Source organism: Myotis yumanensis, unplaced genomic scaffold (assembly GCF_028538775.1).
Source record: "Myotis yumanensis isolate MYYU_CA2020_CCGP unplaced genomic scaffold, mMyoYum1.0.hap1 SCAF_3, whole genome shotgun sequence".
In the NCBI taxonomy this organism is placed as follows: Eukaryota; Metazoa; Chordata; class Mammalia; order Chiroptera; family Vespertilionidae; genus Myotis; species Myotis yumanensis.
The window spans coordinates 111,547,548-111,570,766 of record NW_027223754.1 but is presented as its reverse complement, the minus strand read 5'-3'; the positions used below and the strand labels follow the sequence as shown (position 1 = coordinate 111,570,766).

Below are 23,219 nucleotides of genomic sequence, written 5' to 3'. Positions count from 1 at the left end.
TTGGAGAAATGTCTCTTCATGTTTTATGCCCAATTTTTATTGAATTGGGGTTTTTTGTTGTTATTGAGTTATATGAGTTCCTCATATATTTGTTTTTGTAATTTTTTATTTTTCAATTACAGTTAACAATCAATATCATAATAGTTTCAGGTGTATAGCATAGTGTTTAGACATTTATATAATTTACAAGGTGTTTCCACCTAATAAGTTTAGTACCCATCTACCACCATGGACAGTTATTATATTACTAGGACCCAGTGCACAAATTAGTGCACAAATTCATGCACGGGTGGGATCCGGCTGGCCTGCCCCATCAGGGCCGATCAGGGGCGGGGCCAGCCAGGGGGAGTGGCTCCGGGTGGTTGGCCAGCTGGCGCCACCCCCTGGTCAAACTCCCGGTCAAGGGGACAATTTGCATATTAGCCTTTTATTATATAGGATTATTGACCATATTCCCTGAACTGTACTTTACATCCCCATGACTAATTGTGTAACTGCCAATTTGTACTTAATTTCTTCTCCTTTTTCACCCAGACCCCCAACCTCCTTCCCATCTTGCTACCACAAGTTTATTCTCTGTATCTACTAGTATGAGTTTATTTCTCTTTGTTGTTCCTTTATTTGGTTTTTTAGATTCCACACATAAGTGAAATTATGTGTATTTGTCTTTGTCTGACTTAATTTACTTAGCATAATACCCTCTAGAGTCTATCCATGTTGTCACAAATGGTAAGATTTCATTCTTTATGGCCTAGTAATATTCCATTGTATACATGTACCACAACTTTTTTATCCATTCATCTTTCAATGGACAATTAGGTTACTTCCATATCTTGGCTGTTGTACATAATGCTGCAATTAACATAGACATGCATATATCTTTTTGAATTGGTATTTTGGATTTCTAAGGATAAGTACCAAGAAGAGGATTTGCTGAGTCATATGGTCATTCTATTTTTAATTTTGTGAGGAACCTTCATAATGTTATCCATAGTGACTGCAGGAATTTGCAATCCCACCAGCAGTGCATGAAGGTGCCCTTTTCTGCACATCCTCGCTACCACTTGTTGTTTGTTGATTTTTTGATTTATTGATAATAGCCATTCTGACAGGTGTGAGGTGATATCTCATTGTGGTTTTGATCTGCATTCTGATGATCAGTGATGCTGAACATCTTTTCATATGTCTGTTGGCCATCTGTATGTCACCTTTAGAGAAATGTCTCTAAAATCTTCAGTCAATTCTTTCATCAAATTGTTTATTTCTTAGTTTTGAATTATATGATTTCCTCATATGTTTTGGATATGAACCATTTAATGGATATTTCATTTGTGAACATATACTCCCATTCAGTAAGTTGTTCTTTCATTTTGTTGATGGCTTCCTTTGCTGTGAAAAAGCTTTTTATTTTGAGTAATTCCCATTTGTTTATTTATGTTTGTTTCCCTTGCTCAAGGGGACATATCCAAAAAGCTAGCCTGGCTGGTGTGGCTCAGTGGTTGAGTGTCAACCTATGAACCAGGAGGTCATGATTCGATTCCTGATTAGGGCGTATGCCCAGATTACAGGCTCAATCCCTGATGTGGGACATGCAGGAGGCAGCCAAACAATGATTTTCTTTCATCATTGATATTTCTGTCTCTCTATCCCTCTCCCTTCCTCTCTGAAATCAATAAAAATATATTTTTTTTAAAAGAGATTACTAAAACTGATGTCAGAGAATTTACTACCTATATTTTCTTCTAGGAGTTGTATGGTTTCAGGTGTTACATTTAACTCTTTAATCCATTTTGAGTTCATTTTGTATACTTTGTAAAGATAGTGGTCCAGTTTCAATTTTTTTTTTGCATTTATGTCTAGTTTTCCCAATAACAACTTATTGAAGAGACTGTCATTTCTCCAATGTACATTCTAGTCTCCTTTTCCATAGATTAATTGACCATATAAGCAAGGGTTTAATTCTAGGCTCTCTATTCTGTTCCATTTATCTATATGTCTGTTTTTATACATAGCCTTTATCATTTTGAGGTAAGTTCCTTCTATGACCACTTTGTTGAGAGTTTTTGTCATAAATGGATGTTGAACTTTTTCAAATACTTTTTCTATATCTATTGAAAGTATCATGATTTTTAGCCTTGGGTTTGTTGGTATGATGTATCACATTAATTAATTTGTGGATATGAACCATCCTTCCATCCCTGGTATAAATCCCACTTGGTCATGGTATATAATCTTTTTAATGTATTTTTGAATTCAGATTGTGAATTTTGCTGAGATTTTTGCATCTCTGTTCATCGAGGGCATTGGCCTGTCATTCTCTTTTTTTGTAGTTTCTTTATTGGTTTTGGAATCAGGGTGATGCTGGCCTTGTAGAATGAGTTTGGAAGTGGTTTCCTCTTCAATATTCTTTAATATTTTGGGAGGGATAGGTATCAATTCTTCTTTAAATGTTTGGTAGACTTCATCTATAAAACTGGTCCTGAAATTTTGTTTGTTGGGAGATTTTTAAATTACTAATTCTTTTTCATTGCTACTTTTTGGTCTGTTCATATTTTCTGTTCCTTTCTGGGTTAGTCTTGGACAGTTGTATGTTTCTAGAAATGTATCCATTTCTTTTAGACTGTCCATTTTGTTAGCATGTAATTGTTTAAAGTATTCTTAAATGGCCCTTTGGATTTCTTTGGTGTCAATTGTAATCTCTCCTCTTTCATTTCTGTTTTTATTTATTTAGCTCCCACTATCTTTTTCTTGATGAATCTGTCTAGAGGTTTGTCAATTTTATATTTCCTTTCAAAGGATCAGTTCTTGTTTTCAATGCTCTTTTCTATTTTTTATACTTTCTCTTGTTCATTGCTCCTCTGATCTTTATTATATATTTCTTCCTTCTGCTTACTTTGTTTGTTGGTCTTTTTCTAGTTACTTTAAATATAAAGATATACTGTCTATTTGGAATTAATCCTGTTTCTTGAGATAGGCCTGTATAACTATTAAATTCTCTACTAGAGGTATTTTGCTACATCTCATAAATTTTGGAAAGTTGTATTTTCATTTGTCTCAAGGTAGCTTGTTTCCTATTTGGTTCTTCTTTGACCCATTGGTTGTTCTCTACATATTTGTCTTTTTTTCCAGTTTTCCTTCAGCACTTGATTTCTAGTTTCATGTAATTGAAGTTGGAAAATATGCTTGATAATTTCAACCTTCCTGAATTTCTGATGCATCTTTTGTTGCCTAATATATGCCTAATATGAGATATACCCTAGAAAATGTTCTTTGTGCCCCAGAATAAAAATATATATTCTGCAGTTTGGGGATTAAATGATCTATAAATGTCTATTAAGCCAATCTCTTCTAATGTGACATTTAAGGCCATTACTACCATATTAATTTAGGTGTGGATGATCTATCCACTGAGGTAAGTGTGGTATTAAAGTCCCCAACTATTATTGTATTACTACTAATTTCCATTTTTATTTCTATTAATATTTTCTTTATGTACTTCGGTGATCCTATGCTGGGGTCAGAGATATATACAATTGTTTCATCCTATTCCTGGATTAACCAGTTTATCATTACGTAATGTTCTTCTTTGTCTCTTTTTACATTCTTTGATTTTTAAAATAAATTTAGTCATATATTAGTGTTGCTACTTCAGCTTTCCATTCATTTCTATATCATGGAATATCTTTTTCTATCCCTCACTTTCAGTCTGTGTGTGTCTTTTGATCTAAATTGAGTCTCTTGAAGGCAGAATACAAATGGGTCTTGTCTATTCAGCCATTATATGTCTTTTTATTATTATTTATTAAATTGATTGGGGTGACATTGGTCAACATGAACATATAGGTTTCAGGTGTGGGTTTCCATGTTACCAGATCTGTATTTTGCACTATGTGCCCACTACCCAAAGTCAAATCTTCTCCTGTCCCCTTACATTTGGACACCCTTCTCCCCCACCTCCTTCCCTATGGCAGCCACCACACTGCTGTTTGTGTTCACAAATGTCAGTTTTATATCCCACATATGAGTGAAATAATATAATTCTTAGCTTTTTCTGACTGACTTATTTCACTTAGCATAATGTTCTCAAAGTCCATCTATGTTGTTGCAAATGATGCTATTTCATCCTTTCTTATAATTGAGGAGTACTCCATTGTGTATATGTACCATATCTTCTTTATCCAGTCCTCTATTGCAGGACACTTTGGTTGTTTCCATGTCTTGGCCACTGTGAATAAATCTGCAATGAACATAGGGTTGCATATATCTTTGTGAATATGTGATTTCGAGTCTTTCGGGTATTTACCCAGGAGAGGGATTGCTGGGTCATATGATAGCTCTAAATCCTTTGAGGAATTGCCAGACTGTTTTCCATAGTGGTTGTACCAGTCTACATTTTCACCAGCAGTGAATGAGGGTTCTATTTTTTCCACAACCTTTCCAACACATGTTATTTCTTGTCTTGTTAATAATGGCACTCTAACAAGTGTAAGGTGGTATCTCATTGTAGTTTTGATTTGCATATCCCTAATTGCTAATGAGGTTGACCATCTTTTCATATATCTACTGGCTATTCGTTTATCTTCTTGGAGAGTTGTATTTTCAGGTCCTCTGCCCACTTTTTGATTGGGTTGTTTGTTTAGTGTTGAGTTTTATGAGTTCTTTATGTATTTTGGAAATTAAACCTTTGTTGGAGCTACTGTTTGCAAATATCATCTCCCATCTGGTTTGCTGCTGCTTTGTTTTGTTGAGAGCTTCTTTTGCTGTGAAGAAGGTCTTTAGTTTCATATAGTCCCATTCTTTTTCTTTTGCCTTTATTTCCCTTGCCTTTGGGGTCAAGTTCATCAAATGTTCTCTATTACCAAAGTCTATAAGTTTGGTCCCTATATTTTCTTCTATGTAACTTATTATTTCTCGTCTTATATTTGGGTCTCTGATCTATTTTAAATTAATTTTTGTACACATGGACACACTGTAATCTAGTTTCACTCTTTTGCATGTGGCTTTCCAGTTTTCCCAGCACCATTTATTGAAGAAACTATCTTTACTCCATTGTGTGTTTCTGGCTCCTTTGTCAAAAATTATCTGTCCATATACATGTGGTTTTAAAGCTGGGCTCTCTATTCTGTTTCATTGATCTGTGTGTCTGTTTCTCTGCCAATACCATGCTGTTTTAATTATCATAGCTCTGTAATATAATTTGAAGTCAGGTAGTATAATACCTCCAGCTTTGTTCTTTTTTCTCAGGATTGACTTGGCTATTTGGGGTCTTTTGTGGTTTCATACAAATCTGATGATTTCTCATTCTATTTCTTTCAAAAATGACATTGGGATAGCATTAAATATATATTTTGCTTTGGATAATGTGGCCATTTTACTATGTTGACTATTCCAATCCATGAACATGGGATATTTTTCCATTTTGTTGTGTATTAACTTCTTTTAATAGTGCTTTGAAATTTTCAGTATGTAGATCTTTCATGTTCTTTGTTAAGTTTATTCTTAGGTATTCTTTTGCAAATAATTGTATTTTTTTATTTCTTTTTCTGAAGTTTTGTTGTTGGTATACAGGATGGCAATGGATTTTTGTACATTGATTTTATATCCTGCAACTTCACTGTATTTGTTTATTTTTCTAATAGTTTTTTGGTGTAGTCTTTAGGGTTTTCTATATACAGAATCATGTCATCCACAAAACGTTACAGTTTGACTTCTTCCTTCCCTATTTGGATGCCTTTTATTTTTTTCTCTTGCCTTATTGCTCTGGCTAGGACTTCCAGCACTATGTTGAATAAGAGTGGTGAGAGTGGACCTCCTTGTCTTGTACCTAATCTTAGAGGAAAAGCTTCAGTTTTCCACCATTGAGTATGATATTAGTTGTGGGTTTATCAAATATGGCCTTTATTATGTTGCGGTACTTTCTTCTATTCCTATTTTATTGAGTGTTTTAATCATAAATGAATGTTGTATCTTATCAAATGTTTTTTCTGCATCTACTGATAAGATCATATGATTTTTGTCCTTTCTTTTGTTAATGTGGTGTATTATGTTAATTGATTTATGTATGTTGAACCATGCTTGTGCCCCTAGAATGAACCCCACTTGTTAGTGATGTGCTGGGGTCCAACCCCAACAGGTCCAGGGGTCCCCAAAGGTGTGGACGGAGTCGGCGAAGAAGGAATGTCACGGAGACCGCGTTCACTTGATCAGCAGCCTAGCCAGGAACTCCAGCCAAGTTCTGGTTTGGAACTCCAGCAGAAGTTCTGGCCAAGTTCTGGTTTAGATCTCCAGCCAAGTTCTGGCTAGGATCTCCAGCGAAGTTCTGGTCAGGATCTCCAGTGAAGTTCTGGTGCCATGTTCTCTCGCTAGGTTCTCTAGCCAGGTTCTCCAGCCAGGTTCAGTCGCCAGGTTCTTTAGCCAGGTTCTATCCAGGTTCTCCCACCATGTTCTGTCTAGGTTCTCCAGGCAAGATCTATAGCCAGGTTCTGTCCAGGATCTTTTGCCATGTTCTCTTGCCAGGTTCTGTCTCTAGGTTCTGTATCTAGGTTCTTCAGCCAGGTTCTCTCACTAGGTTCTGTTTCTAGGTTCTGTCTTCTGCTGTCTTGTTACATCTGTATTTATACCAGTTGATTTTAATCCTATCAATTTCTATTCCAAAGGTTAGGGCGTTTCTTATCTCCATTCCAGGGAGTAAAGATTATGTAGCTTAAGCGTGATTGTTCGTAGTTAAGGTGATTAACTACCCACCTGGCACTTAGTTAAGGGGTTTCACTCCCTTCCTAACTTCAGGGGAAAATCCCCACCTGGGGAAACCACCTTTCTCGGAGAGGTGACCTTGGTTAAAACACATAGCGCCAAGAAGGGGAGCAAACATATTAAGAACAGTATGCCATATACGCCAGATCCCTTGAAACATATGCTGTGCAGATGTTTCTCCCCTGCAGCGACTGTGTCAAGCAGCAAGGATGTACCGGCTCCTGGCAGTGATGTATTATTTTTTTGGATGTACTGTTGTATTCAATTTGCTACTGTTTTGTTAAGGATATTTGCATCTGTATTCATCAGAGACATTGTTCTGTAGTATTCTTTCTTTGTGTTTCTTTGCCAGGTTTTGGTATCAGGGTTATATTGACCTCATAGAATGTATTAGGAAATGTTACCTCTTCTTCAACTTTTTGGAAAAGTTTGAGAAGGATAGAGACTCAATTTAGATTTAAAGAACATTTAAATCTTATTTGAATGTTTGGTAGAATTCACTGGTGAAGCCATCTGATCTTATACTTTTATTTTTTGGGAGGTTTTTGATAGTTGTTTCAATTTCCTCGCTGCTGATCAGTTTGTTTGTTTGTTTGTTTGTTTGTTTGTTTGTTTTAATCCTCACCCAAAGATATTTTTCCATTGATTTTGAGAGAGAGAGGAAGAGAGAGAGAAAGACAGAGAGAAATATTGATGTGAGAGAAACACCTCAATTGGTTGCCTCCTGCACAAACACAGACCAGGACCCAAGCCAGAGAAAAGCCTGCAACCGAGGTATGTGCCCTTGATCGGAATAGAACCTGGGACCCTTTGGTCCACAGGCCTACGTTCTATCCACTGAACCAAACCAGCTAAGGACTCATCAGTCTATTTAGATTTTCCGATTCTTCATGATTTAGTCTAGAAAGGTTATATAGTTCTAGGAACTTATCCATTTTTTCTAGGTTATTGAATTTGGTGGCATATAGTCTTTCATAATATTCTAGTATGATCCTTTGTATATCTGTGATGTCTGTGTTGACTTCTCTCTTTTTTTATTTTGTTTACATGGGTCTTTCCCTTTTTTCCTTAGTGGGTCTAGCCAGGGGGTTGTCAATTTTATTAATCTTATCAAAGAACCAGCTCTTTGTTTTAATTTTTTGTATAGGTTTTTGTTCTCTATTTCATTCAATTCTGCTCCAAATTTTTACTATTTCTTTTCTTCTGACTTTGGGTTGGTTTTGTTCTTCTTTTTCTAGTACTTTAAAATGTGATATTAGGTTGTTTACTTGAGATTTCTCTTCCTTCTTGAGATAAACTTGTAATGATATAAACTTTACTCTTATTATTGCTTTCCCTAAATCCTAGAGGTTTTGATATGTTGTATTATCATTCTCATTTGCCTCTGTATAATCTCATCTTTGATCTCATCTTTTATTTCTTCTTTGACCCAGTCATTTTTTAGTTGTATGTTGTTTAATCTCCACATATTTGTGGGTTTCTCTACTTCCTTTTTTGCAGTTCTTTTCTAATTTCAAGGCATGTAGTTGGAGAATATGCTTGATATAATTTCAATGTTCTTGAATTTGTTGATGCTAGTTTGTGACTCAACATATGGTTTATCCTGAATATGTTCCATGTGCACTGGAGAAGAATGTAGGATCTGATGTTCTGGGATGAAATGTTCTGTAAATGTCAATTATATCCATTTAGTCTAGTGTTTCATTTAGGCCCAATATTTCTTTATTAACTTTCTATTTGGTTGATCTGTTTAGAGCTGTTAATGGAGTATTAAAGTCTCCAACTATGGTTTTGTTTTTATCTGTTTCTCCCTTTAATTCTGTGAGTAGCTCTTTTATATATGTTCGTTTTATCATTATAAAGTATCCATCTTTGTCTCTTGTTACCTATGTTGACTTGATATCTATTTTGTGAGATATAAGTATGGCTACACCTGCTTTTGGGGGATGGTATTTGCTTGGAGTATCATTTCCCAACCTTTAACTGAATCTGCCTTTGTCTTTGTAGCTTAGATGTATCTCTTGTAGGCAGCATATGGTTGGTTTTTGGGGGGTGGGTTTTTTTTTAATCCACTCTGTTACTCTGTGCCTCTTTATTGGTGAATTCAGACCCTTTATATTTAGGATAATTATTGATGTATGAGAATTTTCTGTAGTCACTTTATCTTTTGTTTCCTGGTAGCCCTGTGCCTCCATTGGCTCTTTTCCATTATGTTTCTGTCTTTTGTTTTTGTTTGGTGGTATTCCATATTTCTTTTTTCTGTTTCCTCTTTTTTTAAGCTATATGTCTTGGTTTGGGGATTTTGTGTGTGGTTACCATTAGGTTTATAAAAAATAAAGTTGCGTATATACTGTAGTTTTTTCCCTTTTGAGTGCATCTGATCTTCATCTTCCTTTGCCAGTTCAGACCTTTCCTCCTTCCCCTTTCATTTTTTTTGTTGTTGTTGTTGTTGCAAATTATCCCTATTTATGCTGTAAGTTTTTTGGTGATCTTACTCATAGTGTTGTTCTTACCTTATGTTCTTTGTTTCAGGTAGAATAACTACCTTGAGTATTTCCTGCAATGGAGGTTTTCTGGTGATTCAGCTTCTGTATGTCTGGAAACATCTTTATTTCTCCTTCATATTTAAAGGATAATTTTGCTGGATATATTATTCATGGCTGGTAATTTCTCTCTTTCAGACATTTTAATATTTGATTTAATTCTCTTCTGTCTTATAGAGAAGTCAGATGAAATTCTGATGGGTTTTCATTTATAGATTACTTCCTTCTTCTACCTGGTTGCTTTGAGAATATTTTTGTTATTAATTTTTGACAGCTTCAATACCAAGTGCCTTGGTTAGGGTCTCTTGGATTGATGTAACTAGGTGTTCAGTTTATTTCTTAGATTCAAGGATCTAGTTCTTTCCATATATTTTAGAAGTTCTCATCCACTATTTGTTTTAATAGATTCTCCATTCCATGCTCCCTCTCTTCCTCCTCCTCAATGCCTATAATTCTAATATTGCTTTTTCTAATGGAGTCAAACAATTCTCATAGGGCTCTTTCCTTTTTCTTCTTCCCTCTGTGTCATTTCTTGATTCCTGTCTTCAATATCACTAGTTCTTTCCTCTAACTGGTTGGTCCTGTTTTCTATGCTCAGTAGTTCGCTCTTAATCTTCTTAATTGCATGCCTCATTTTCAGGATTTCTGATTGGTTCTTTTTTAGTTACAATTTCATTGGTAAAGCACTCATTTTTTTTTTCATTGATTTATTTTCTGAGTGCACTGAATTGCCTGTCAGTTTTTTCTCGCATCTTGTTGAGTATTTTCAGAACTGCAATCTAAAAATCTCTGTCATTTATATCCCATATTTCCCAGCCTGCTTTCTGGGGATTTTTCATTTTCTTTCTGGTCATCCTCATTATTGTTATTTGCTATCCTCCTTTGTTTTACATTTATCTCTGAAGAGGTCTTTCTACCATAATCCAGTAGATGGTGCTGAAATGCAAGATTTTTACCTCCAAGGCCTCCCAGTCTTGAACTTTCTTAGCTTAAGACAGTGATAACCTTGCTGGATAAATTATTCTAAATTGTAAATCCTTTCTTTCAGCACTCTAAAGTTGTCCTGCCTCTCCCTATGGCCTTTAAAGTTGCTGCTGAGAACTCAGCTGATAGCCTTATGGGATCCCTCTGTATGTAACTAATTTTTCCTCTTGCTTCCTTCAGTATTGTCTCTTTATCCTTAACCTTTGCCATTTTAATTACAATATATCTTGGTGTGAGCCTCTTTGGGTTTATCTTGTCTGGAACTCTCTGAAGTTATTGGACATCTGTTTCCTTCCCCAGATTAGTAAAGTTTTCAGTCATTATTTCTTCAAATATACTTTCCACTTTTTTCTCTCTCTTCACCCTCTGTAATCCCTGTAATGCAAATGTTAGAGCATTTGATATTGTCCTAGATGTCACTTACACTATCTTCATTTTTAAAATTGTTTTTTAATTTCTCTGTTCTTATTGGGTGATCTTTACTACTCTGTCAACAGGTCACTATTCCATTCTTTCTTTCAGCACTTTAAAGTTGTCCTGCCACTCCCTTATGGCCTTTAAAGTTACTGTTGTTTAATCTGCTGTTGAGTCCTTCTAACGTATTTTTTCATTTCAGTTATTGTATTCTTCATCTCTGCTTGTTTCTTTATTTTATTAGCTCTTTTTTTAAGTTCTCTCTCTGAGTTCTTCTATTTTACTCTGAAATTTCTCAAGCATTCTTATGACCATTTCTTTGAATTTTTTTAATGAGGCAAATTACTTATCCCCCTTTTATTAGATTTTTTTCTCTGTGGTTTTGTGTTCCTTCATTTGAGGCATATTCTTCTGTCTCCCTACTTTATTTGACTTTCTGTGTTTGTTTCTCTGAGTTAAATGAAATAATTGTCTCTCCAAATCTTGAAAAAGTGGCCTCTGTTGTAGGCTGATCTGTCCAGAAGTAGTGGGTTCTTGGAGGGACAGCCTGGTGTATGCACATATGCAGTGGCTCCCTGTTGTTCTGGCTGTCCTTGGCCAGAATGGAGTTGGGGTGTGGAGACCTGGTGTGCGTACACTTCCTTGACCTTCTGATCTGGGTGGGGCTGCCAGGTGTATACTCACAGAAGAACCCCCCTAGTTTGCTTCTTTGGATGGTGCATCCCCATGTGCGCATGCAGCAGTGGCCCACTATCTCTGACTGGACTGTCTTGCATGCAGGCACCTCAGTGCTTTGCTAGTTCTACACTCTCTCTGTGCAGCAGCACCATACTATACCTGCTGGGTCAATCTCCAGGTATAGGGGCCCCATTTGTGCATGCTATGGCGGCGCTCCCCTCTTTATGCTTAAAGTAGCTTCAGGAGTGGAGGGGACATGCAACAGCAGCCTGGCAGTTTAGCCAAAGAACCTAGAGAGCTAGTGCCCTCTATCCACATGTAGGAGAGACATGAACAATGGTGCTCACCAGTTCCTCCTGTCCTGGAGAGACCCTCAGCTGCTGGAGAGCTCTCACAGAACCACAACTTTCTCTCTCTCCCCCCCCCCCCCCCTCTCTCTCTCTCTCTCTCTCATCTTTCTCTCTCTTCTCTCTCTTCTCTCTCTCTCTCTCTCTCTCTCTCTCTTGTTTATTATGCAGAAGCTGTTCAGTTGGCCTTCAATTATCTCTCAGGAGGAATTACTCTAAATATAGGTGTATACTTGAGGTGTTCTTGGAAGGGGACAAACTCAGCATCCTCCTATATCACCATCTTGGACCTTCCTCGAGGACGTATTTTTAAGGGAAGACATTTTAAAAAATACAGGCATGGTTAGTAAATGATTTAGGCTTGTTGATGACCACAATAATAACTCTTCTAGAATAAGGCACTGCACACACTCAACAGAACATAAAACAAAGCATGTGTCTTATGAGAGGAGTCACACTCATTGGAGACACAGCTTTACCAGTAATTTTTTAGCCTGAGCATATCAAGAAGAGAGACAAATCTCTTCACAACTAAAAAACGCACTTCTATTTAAGGATGTGGGTTTCTGTTAACCTGTCCATCTCCTATGGAGTTTATTCTGGAGTGACTACTACTAGGTAATTTAAGTTAACAGAAATGTTGCTCAGGGCAAAGAACTCAGTTCTGGATTCTCCAGGCAACACCCTCAGCCCCACAACTAAACATAGCTCACCTCCCAGTTTTGCAGAGCTGGCCCTGAGAGCAGGAGATCTTTCCACTTCACTCATTATACATTTTAGTTGACACAATCAAGATTCAACAGATATTTCTGAGTACTACTTAAACATGTGACTCTTCGTATTTAAGTACAATATTTGACATTTACCCTACTACATTTCATCTTATGTTTAAACCACCATTCCAATTATAAGGGTCTTTTTGAACACTAATACTCTATCATGTATTTCCTATTCCTACATAATCAATCCATTGAATAAGAAGCCTAAAGCTTCTGTTTCTATATAGACTGAACAAGTTAACTTGAACAAAACAAGACATTTATCCAGTTAAAATGTAATCAATTAAACATCATCTTTGGGAATAGTCAATCACTCTTTATTCTGTAAGAAATCCTATTTCCAATGCTGACTAAGGAAATGTATGCTAAAATCAATGTTTCCTTAAAAATAGTAAATACTCAGGTTGTGTAATCTTTATCATAAGTTTAAAGGTATTTATTTTTCAAAGCTTTAAAAGATAATTATGGTCAAGGTCCAAAAAAGTACCAATCAAACATAATACAATGGTCATCAATGTGCCAGACCCATGTAATTTAGCAGCAGGTAAGTACATATTATTCATATATACTTGAGAGATTAGATGCATCCATGTATTACAATTGGCTAGGTTATCTCAATTTTATTGTTTAGTTTTAACGAGTGACTTTCAGAGACAAAAGATGGTGAAAATAATAGCTGGTATAGTACACTGTGGCTCATTTTCTGTCTTGTCAAAAACTTCTCAGATTTTTACCTATGCCATAAACATAGAATTCATTTCAGAGCAGAATCCAGAGAAACAAAACTGTCTATGCTACTGTTAATGCATAATAATTCGATTATTTGGGGCTTTTAAACCACCCTATCTATGATCCATTCTTAACATCTTGACTTCTTGATATTTCCCATTTTGAAAAACATAACCTCTAAATCCAATTTACAAATCAAGCCATATCAGCAGTGAAGGAACAGTGCTTGAAGAAAAATTTGTAGGCATTACCACAGTATTTTCAAAAGAACCTTGAGTCACTTAGACACATTCATAATAAAAATTTCTAAAGGGGTTGTTTTTAAAACCTAGATATAAGAAAACATTAGCATGGGAGTGGGAGACTTTTTCCATAAAATGGCCTAAAAAGGCATTTTTTGCTTTTTGGAGCTGTAAATAAAAACTGGGTCCCAGCCTCTGGCCTAAGAAAGGATTCTGAGATAATAAATATCAGGAAGCTTGGACTAGCTTACCTAAAAAGGAGAGTTTAAGAAGGAGTCTGAGAACTGGTATGTGTCGTGTTGGCCATCTCCCAAGAAACACTGTTTTGTGTCCTGAAAATTGAGTGGAAGGAATACATTGATGATGAAATTCCTTAGCACAAAGCTGAAGTCAAAAAGGCTCATTTGCCTTTACTTAACAGAGATTTTGCTTTACCTGATGTGATGATCTTGCATTACAACCTTGTTTTGGAAAACAGTAAAGACAGCATTTTCTTCACAAAGACCATGTAATTTACTTAGTCCTTCATTCCACACTTCTCAATAGTTTATTCTATGGTAGAAGCTGTTACATACTGAAATGCATACTAAACATTTTGTTCATATTTGACATTTTCTAAAAGTCTTCACAGTAGAAATTCTGTATATATAGACTTAAGAATCTGGCCCTGTACTCCTTTCTGGAATGACATTGTATGTCAGTAGATAAGGTTTGGTTATAAAAACTTTTAGGCAGAAATTTTTCTCCCAAAATAGTAAATGCCTCAAGTTGTATAATCTATTTCACAATATTAAAGGTATTTTCTTTCAAAGTTTGAAAGATAGTCATGGCCAGGGCCCAAAAAACTACTCAATAAACATAATACAATAGTCTTCAATGTGCCAAACACATGTAACAGGTGAAACAAGAAGAGAGGCTTTGAAGACGGGTTGTGGTGGAGATTGGTAGTGGTAATGCTTTATGTTTGAAGATAGTAAAAAATAATTTGATGATTTTATTTTTTGTGCACTATACCTTATGATAAGCACAATACATTAAACTGATAACCCAGAGAATGTTTTGGAAAGAGCATTAAGATAAGTGGTTTTTTGGTCAAGAATTAGAAACAGATAGGTCCTCAAATATTTTGAAAATCTAGAACCAGATATACTGACCTATAATTAAGAATGGCCAAATTGATTTTTCTAATATAGTGTCAGGTTACAGTTATCTCTTTCCACATTCCCAAACTTTCCTTAAACCAATTATATGGTTATGATATGGTGACACCAAAAAGTAGTAGCCATAGTTGAACATGGCCCAGTTATATTACTCTAGACTAACCATGAGTTCTATATTACTTTTAGAAATTGTCTACTAGCAAAAATTATAAAAAATAAAATGCAAGAAAATTACATGTCATATCTCACACTTGTTTGGGAAGTATACAGACAATGTTTAGTCCTTTGAAATGACTATATCTAGCAATATTATAAAATATTCTCAATGTGGAAGGCAATATGATGAAAGAAAATGCCACTTAGATTGTTAATTATATTTTATGTTAATTGGATAGTCATAGTTTAGTAGGTGTGAAGCCAAACATATGAAAGACTCTGCCTTAACATTTAGCAATGGTATAATTTATTTGGGGCTGTAGTTCATTCACATTACTCAGCTGACCTCAGAATTCTACTATGTTCACATATTATTTACATTTAAATACTAAAATCGTAAAGCAATAAAAGTATTGACTTCTGATCTCCAAGACAAAATCTAAACCAACTAACCAGAGAATCTGAAAGATTACAAATTACTTTTTCAACAACATGCTTCCCACTAGAGCTTGTTTTTAACTGGGCCGCTCTGCATGTCGAATGGGTACCACATTTGCAACCATTTATCAAGTCTGGGCAAGCAATGCTAATACTGCTGATGGTTCTGCTGGTGGAAGAGGGCCGTGCTTTCCGTTGCATGCAGACACTGACCCTGTACTCTGTTTCCTTTCCTGTTTCCTGTGCCATGCTTGCTGTGTAGCAAATGGAATCTCTGGCAGTAAGTTAACTTTCTTTCATACTCTCTGCCCATTTGAGGCATGGACCCATAACAAACCTTACTTTTACTGTTACTATTATAGCTCTTAGCATGTTTCCCCTTTTTCCTTCCATTTTATATTATTTGGTAGATTGAGATATGCCAGTTTGTTAGTAGCATAATGGGCTGCTTTCAGCCCAAAAGTAGAAACCTACGTTGCTATGAACTCTCATACTATCAGTGGAATATCTTGAGTTAATAACTACCATTATCTGACACTTGGAAAGTCAGAGTTTTCATAGCTAGGTTTCACCCTAAATTGTGAAGGTAACATTTTTTAAACAATACTTTTTTATCTTTCTGTGAATCTCTGGTAGTTACTTTTTTGTACCAGATTTTAAAAGATTTCCCATAAAGAAAAGTTCAAAATACAACATTTTACTGAAACAACCAAAGATCTAGTTTGGAGTAACTAGTGAGTGTAGCTACTTCTTTAACCTTAGGGTGGTTTCCAGCAATGAGAGATCAGGTAAATCTAAAGTAGAATTTTATCCCCCTAAGGGCCAAAGAAAGGGTGAGAGGAGAAAGAAAGCTTCATTCACCATGGTTTCAAATGAGCTTTAGTAACTTTTTAAAATTAGGATCAAAAATCTTTTAATAATACTGTGAATAGAATATTCTTCTTCAAACCTAAATTTAAATTATTGTCATTTCTCTGCTTAAACTGATTTGGGGAACAATTTTTAATCACCACAGTAGTTCTCAATTCTGAGCTGAGGTCTCTCTACTCCATTAGCAAAAGAAAGGCCCTATTTATCCTCAAGGAACCACATTTGAAAACTGAACAGTGAAGTGTAGTTTAAGCCACATACTTAACCACTTTCACTAGTGACTGCTAAGCCATGAAATTCTACCTAATGAAGGCTATTCTTTTCCTCACAGAATCCCATCCACTATCTAGGAGTTAACCCATTCTTAGAATAAAATAGGCAGCATTTAGAGGCTGTTATAAGCAGATACAGCTCAAAGAGCAGTATAATCGTTGGTGTTAGAATTACTCATGATTTATTTTTCCCTCATAGGATACATAACTCACATAATGAACACATTTTAAATTCCAGCAGTATTTACAGGGCCATTTTGTATTATTACTTTTTAATGTTCTTTCCACAGAAAGTTTTGAATGTTTTTGTAATGTCTCCTTTTTGTAAGCACATTTTAGCTGTTTTTTATCTCTTTAATTAAACAACTATTTACTGAGCACTGAGTAGAAGCATTGTCAGTAAAGCTGACACAGTACCTTAGAGGGTCATATGACTGTTTTATTTACACAGACTTCAGGATGAGTGTCTGCACCCAAAATGCAGCCAGAATTGTTTCATGGAGTAATTTCCCAAGTGTCTGTTGAATTTATAAATTTAATATTTAGAATGACTTAATGTTTTACCTTTCAACTATACTTTTTAAAAAACAGAAATTCTTTTTTTAAAAAAAAAAAATATTCCGCCTATAAAAATTAAGACAGCCGCAACTATAATTTGTAGACATGTAACTGGCAAACATGGTGATTCACTCAGTCCCTTTATAGCTACCACTCCTCTCTAATTACTCATCCTCCAGGAGCTATTCTATGTTATATTGTGAATGTCTCACTGATATTTACTGACTGGACTTGTTCTGTTTTATTGGGAATAATAGCAGCTAGTTATGGATCCTTGATATTTTTTAAAAGTTTGTCTCCTCCAAGATTTCACTTGTTATACAAAAACTGTCCTTAATAACTAACTAATTTCTCCCCATGCTAATTCTCTCTCTAGCAACTGGAACTGTGTCAGAGGTTATATAAGCTACACTTCCAGCTGCTGCTGCTTTTTCAGTCCTACTGTAAGCTCATCGGCCAGGTGCACGAAGTCAGTTCCATGCCAGAGGTGAGCCCTCGCACCTCCCAACCCTGAGCGCTGCCATAAAAATCTTTCCTTTCCTTTTGTTCTCCCTGCCCCACACCCTCTGTTCCCCCATCTAAACTATCTAAGTGATGTTATTCCTACATAATCATTTTGCTGTAGAATAAGTATTAAATGTGTCTTATATTTCTATTCTCATTTGGCAGTGCCAGGACTAGTGTGAGGCAAGTGACAGGCCTAGGCACAAAACTGAAGGAGTCTGAGTATGAGTATGAGACCTCCCTCAGTGCCATGCTAAGAGGCCTTACTTGGCCTGCCCTAGTCCTGGCTTTGGATCCTTGTGTTATGGTTTTCCTTCTTTGTATTTAGCTTTTTGTACTTGTTCTTCATTGAGATAAGAAAGAAACATCTGTATGATGCTTGATTCTCTTCCACTTCCCTGCTTAGCATCAGGATGCTTTAATATTTTTAAATGTGAAAAGTAAAATAATTGAAATATACTACTTCCAAGTGAGCGAAATTTTCCTAGAAGTGAATACTACTGCCATGTAGTAAGTGAAATAATGGGGATGTACAGAGGATATTATGGAAACGTGAAGGACAAACGCCTAAGTCATCAAGCTGAAATAGCATAGCTTTTTGGAGGAAATCACACCTTCGTGATTCTTCATGGATGAGTTGGAGTTAGAGAGAAAAAGTGGTGGCTAAGGAGGTATGTTCTAGTAAACATAAACATGGTGGTAAGAAAGAGAAAGGAACTACATGTGGTTTACTATTGCTAGATTATAACATGCAAACTAAAAAGGATTGATGGAGCAAGGTAGAAGAAATAGGTAAGGGGAGATCATGGAAGATCCTGTGCCTGAAAGTGTTTTGGTTAGAGCTTATGGCACAGATATAAGGTGCATTTGATGACAACTAGACTGGAGATAGGGAGACCACTTATGAAGCTGATAAAATAGCTCGGATGTGAGATTAGAGCTTCAACTAGGCTAGAAGTGCTAGGTATAGAGAGAAGGGAGGAAATGTAAGAGATATTTAGGACAGAACGTCAAGAAATTGGGGGTGGGGGTGGGGGTGAAGGATAAGAAAGAGTGTGATACTCAGATTCCATCTCAGATTAACTAAGTGACTGGTGGTACCACCTGTGGGACAGGGATATAAAAGGAGGACTGAGGCAATTGAACATCTAACGGGTCAAACCTTCTGCCTGCTAGTCAATAACCAAGTCTGCCCACTAGGCCAGCCCAGGTTAACGACATCTTGCAGGCAGTTTAATATGAAAATACAGAAGAGATTGGAGGTCAGAAGAGAGATCTGAACTGAAAGTATAGGTGTGGTAGTTATCAGTGAAAAGCCAAGAGTTCAGGAAACCATCCCACTAAGAGTATATTGGTGAGAGTGGAGCACCATATTTACCACTCATTTGGAAAAAAGGAAAAGGAAGGTATAGTTTTTGAATATACTTTCAAATGCTAATTTCAAGGGAGGCATGAATCAGACAGCTTTGTTTATGAAGAGCTCTTCACAAACCAGTGTTCCTCTATTGAATTACAAATTATTAGATAAAAGAGAAGACAGTTTATATGTTATTTTCCATGTTGTAAAGATAGGTTTACTCTTCTTATTCTTCCAGCAAGTATTAACAGGATCCTTAGAATCCATCTTGGCTCAAAAAAGAGAAGACAAAAGAGAAGACATACAATGCAACTCACATGTCTTTTTCCATATTAAAAAGGCAATTAAAATTCTACTTTAGAAAAGTAAATTATGTGTTACATAGAAAAGTAAATTATGTGTGTGTGTGTGTGTGTGTGTGTGTATTAGATAACTGTTTTTAAATTTTATAAATTTAAAGTGAATTTCTCCTTAATTATTTTAAATCTAGGTAAGTTTTAAATACTGTACAAGCACATACAATAATTAAAACTTGCCTAGATTTCAAAGAATTAAAAATAAATTCACTTTAAAACTTAAAAACGTATGTACGTAAAGTACTCTAATATCTTATTTAAAATCATTACCTGAGAACATTTTAAACCTAACTCTGGAGTAGGTATTTGTTTTTAACAGGCTTCTGTGTGGAAACAAATAGTCCTTGAGAACTTTGGTTCTATTGCTTGTAAAATGAGGGAGCTGGGAATGAAGATGTTGGGTAAATCAACTCTACAAAGAAAACAAGAATCATCAACTTGCGTTACAAAGGGGAAAAAACCTTTAAATTCATGTCAATTTTTTAAAATGCTCTTGAGATCAGATTCCAAAACAGCTGTCTTCCACAATACATTTTAGGAGTACTAAGAAGTTTTGTAGGTTCTCTCATATGCTTTACTTTTTAACACTCTGGATCTTTTGGTTTCAGTAATTTTGAGGGAAAATCTTTTACCTCTGTAACATTAGAACTATTGCATTGAGATTTTTCCTTCTCTTACTTAAAAGTATGCCTTTAGTCTCTTTCCATAGCATAGGAATAGTAAGAAAATTTCATTTTTTATAGTCTATGTTGATAATATTTATTGAGCATTTTTATGCAAAACTTATTATCTTACATACATTATCTCATTTCATCTTTAAAATTAACCTGTGATATCTTCAGTCCCACAGATGAGAAAAATAAGATGCATAAAAGTCTATTTACTTGACTGTGGTCCCACCATACATTGTAGAATTGGCATTTGAACCCAGCTTTACCCAATTCCCAAGCCTGTTCTGGTGTGCATTTTACTTCTGAATATGCCCTTCTACTTAATTAGACAACACTTTAAAGGAAGTCTTAATCTTTTCTATAAGAAGAACTTCCCAGATGTGGACACATAAAGTTATTTCATCCATACAACCACCTATACATACCTTGTAGTAAAGTTTCATTTGTCCTATTTTAGTTTTCCACGATACTAAGCTTGTGCTTAACTACACCACATATAATCAATTGTTTTCTTTGGGGGATATAAAATCCATCCTTGAACTAACTACAGTAAAAATAATGTTTTAACAGCTGCTAAATATGTCCAGGGAACTGAGTGACTTAAAGAAAAATCTGAAGGAGGCCACTGCAGCCATTGCAGCTGACCCTCTTTATATAGAGGGTGTGTGGTCTGAACCAACCTTCACGTCTACCGAAGCAGCCATCCAGTCCATGCTGGACTGCCTGAAGAACAATGAACTTGGCAAGGCTTTACATCAAATCAGGGAATGCAGGTAATTCTATTTCCTTTAGAGATGGTTAAATGAAATGCATGCCTAATAATTACTTTGTCATGGTTGGTAACTAGATCATTACAGAAGGAATATCTGGATATTTTATATACCTTCTTCAGACCTCTGCTGTTACCATGGCAGAAACATCAGATTTCAGAACTTATATGTTAAAAGTATTGATGTTGCTTCTGGTCATTTGTCATCCCTAAAATGTTGATACACTTCAAAGTAGACCCCAACAAGAGGTCCAAGATGGCAGTGGCATAGGATAATGCTGAAATCACCCACTCCCACAAGCACACTAAAATATACACCTATAGAAAGAGCAATTATTCCTGATTGACAGCTCAAGACTGATTGAACAGCTTTTGAACATAAATGAGAGAAAGACAAAATAGAGAAGACTAGGGGAGCTCTTTGGTATCTGTAGGAAATCTGCAAGATCAGAGGTGCTGATAAGCAACATTGTCTATCCTCCTCCACCTCCATAGGGCAGATGGAAGCTCTGTCAGGGTGCTTTGATCTGCTTGGGAGATTACAGCAATGTGTGCCCATCCCACTGCCCAGAATTCTATTTCAGCTCTGAACAACGGGAGCAAGCAGGAGCCACAGGGCTTCACGACACATTCCTGGCCTCCCTGCCTGGATCCAATCTAGCCTAACAGGCTAAAACCCCAATAAATATCTGCCCAGTTCCAATCAGCCTGCCAAAACTACCAGGCACACAGCCAACACAGAGGTTTCTTCTGCACAAGGCCACTTTCTGTACAAGAAATGAGAGAGAGGTCATATAGAGCAGGCTAGGGAACCACAGGAGCTCTCCAGGAACTGTAGGAATTTCTTCAGGGTTGGAGGTACCTGTGAGCACTACTATACATGCCTGGAGATGCTTCAGCTTGGTAGCCCAATGCACCAGCTCAACTCCAACTGGCCTTCCAAATTAACCCAGCACACAAGCAGCCTACACATAGGTACCTTCTACATAAAGCCACTTTTTCAAGAATGGGAGAGATAGATATTTTATCAAATTTATACAAATAACATAGAAATTCAAACAAAATAAAAAAATAAACACAGAAGAATACCTCTCAAATGAAGGAACAAGAAAAAACCCTAAGGAGTTGGAGATAAGTCATTCGCTTGATAAAGAATTCAAAGCTATAGTTCTAAGGATGCTCACCAAACTTCAGAGTGGAATACAGGAACTTAAAACTACAACAAAGAGAAAGTATAATAAAGGCCCAAAGAGAGCTGAAAATACAATAACCGAAATGATAAATACACTAGAAGGAATCAACAGCAGATTAACATACAGAAGAATGTATCAGTGACCCAGAACACAGACTAGTGGAAATTAATCAATCAGAACAGCAAAAAATAAAACAGAATTTTTTAAAATGTGGATAATTTAAAGAGCCTGTGAGACAAAATCAAGCTCACAAACATCCACACTATAGGCATTCTAGAAGGAGAAGAAAAAGAGAAAGGAACAAAAACATTATTTGAAGAAATAATGGCTGAAAACTTTTCTAACCTGGGAAAAGAAACAGCCATTCAGATCCAGGAATCACAGAAATTTCCAAACAAGATGAACCCAAAGAGGCCCACACCAAGACATGTGGTAATTAGAATGGCAAAACTTAAAAACAAAGAGATACTCTTGAAGGAAGCAAGAAAAACACAAGTTATAAACAAAGGAAACCCCATAAAGCTATCAACTAATTTTGAAGCAGCAACTTTATGGGCCAGAAGGGAGTGGCAGGATATCTTCTAAAGTATTGAAATAAAGGAACCTACAACCTAGATTAATATACCCAGCAAGGTTATCATTCAGAATTGAAGGAGAGATAAAAACAAGCAAAAAATAAAGGAGTTCATCACCATTAAATCGTTTTTACAATAAATGTTGCAGATCTTTAAGAAGAAAAGGGGCCCTAACCAGTTTGGCTCACTGGATAGAGCGTCGGCCTGGGGACTGAAGAGTCCCAGGTTCGATTCAGGTCAAGGGCATGTATCTTGGTTGCAGGCACATCCCCAGTGGGGGGTGTGCAGGAGGCAGCTGATCGATGTTTCTCTCTCATCAATGTTTCTAACTCTCTATCCCTCTCCCTTCCTTACTGTAAAAATCAATAAAATATATTTTTTTAAAAAAAAAAAAAGAAGAAAAGGGAAAGCAATAATCATAAATTAGAATATATAAGGAAAAAATTTCACAGGTAAATCCAAATATTAAATAAACACAGCAAATTAGACATTTAAAAAGCTACTATAAAGGTCAAAAGACAAAAGTACCAACTCAACTCAAACTAAAATTAGTTAGGAGATTCACAAAACAAAAAGATATAAAATGTGACCTCAAAAACAGAAAGTGTGAGAGGCAAATCAAAGATGTTGGTGTTGGAAGACACTGATTTAGCCCCCTCCCAATAACACATTGAATGTACACCTATATTTAGAGCAGTTTCTCCTGAGAGACAACTGAAGGCCAACTGAACAGCTTCTACACAACAACCAAGAGAGATACCACATAGAGAAGACTGGGACCTCCAGAGCTCTCTAGGAGCTGAGGGAACTCTCCAGGACAAGAGGATGGGGGAGCACCATGGGTTACATCTCCCTTTGCACTTGGAGAGTG

The 23,219-nt window shown here is 36.2% G+C and overlaps 1 protein-coding gene across 8 annotated transcripts in view; it reads left to right on the top strand.

Annotated features, from left to right (window-relative positions):
• The window catches only part of FRY (FRY microtubule binding protein), a 559,746-nt gene that overhangs the window by 523,327 nt on the left and 13,200 nt on the right, over positions 1-23,219 (top strand). For 5 of the 8 annotated variants that reach the window (XM_070409378.1, XM_070409376.1, XM_070409372.1 and 2 more), the window contains 3 exons: positions 15,486-15,503; positions 17,300-17,410; positions 20,382-20,584. In XM_070409378.1, coding sequence (XP_070265479.1) covers positions 15,486-15,503; positions 17,300-17,410; positions 20,382-20,584 — 332 coding nt within the window. The remainder of the gene's footprint in view (positions 1-15,485; positions 15,504-17,299; positions 17,411-20,381; positions 20,585-23,219) is intronic. The other 3 variants (XM_070409373.1, XM_070409377.1, XM_070409374.1) reach the window with 2 other exon arrangements.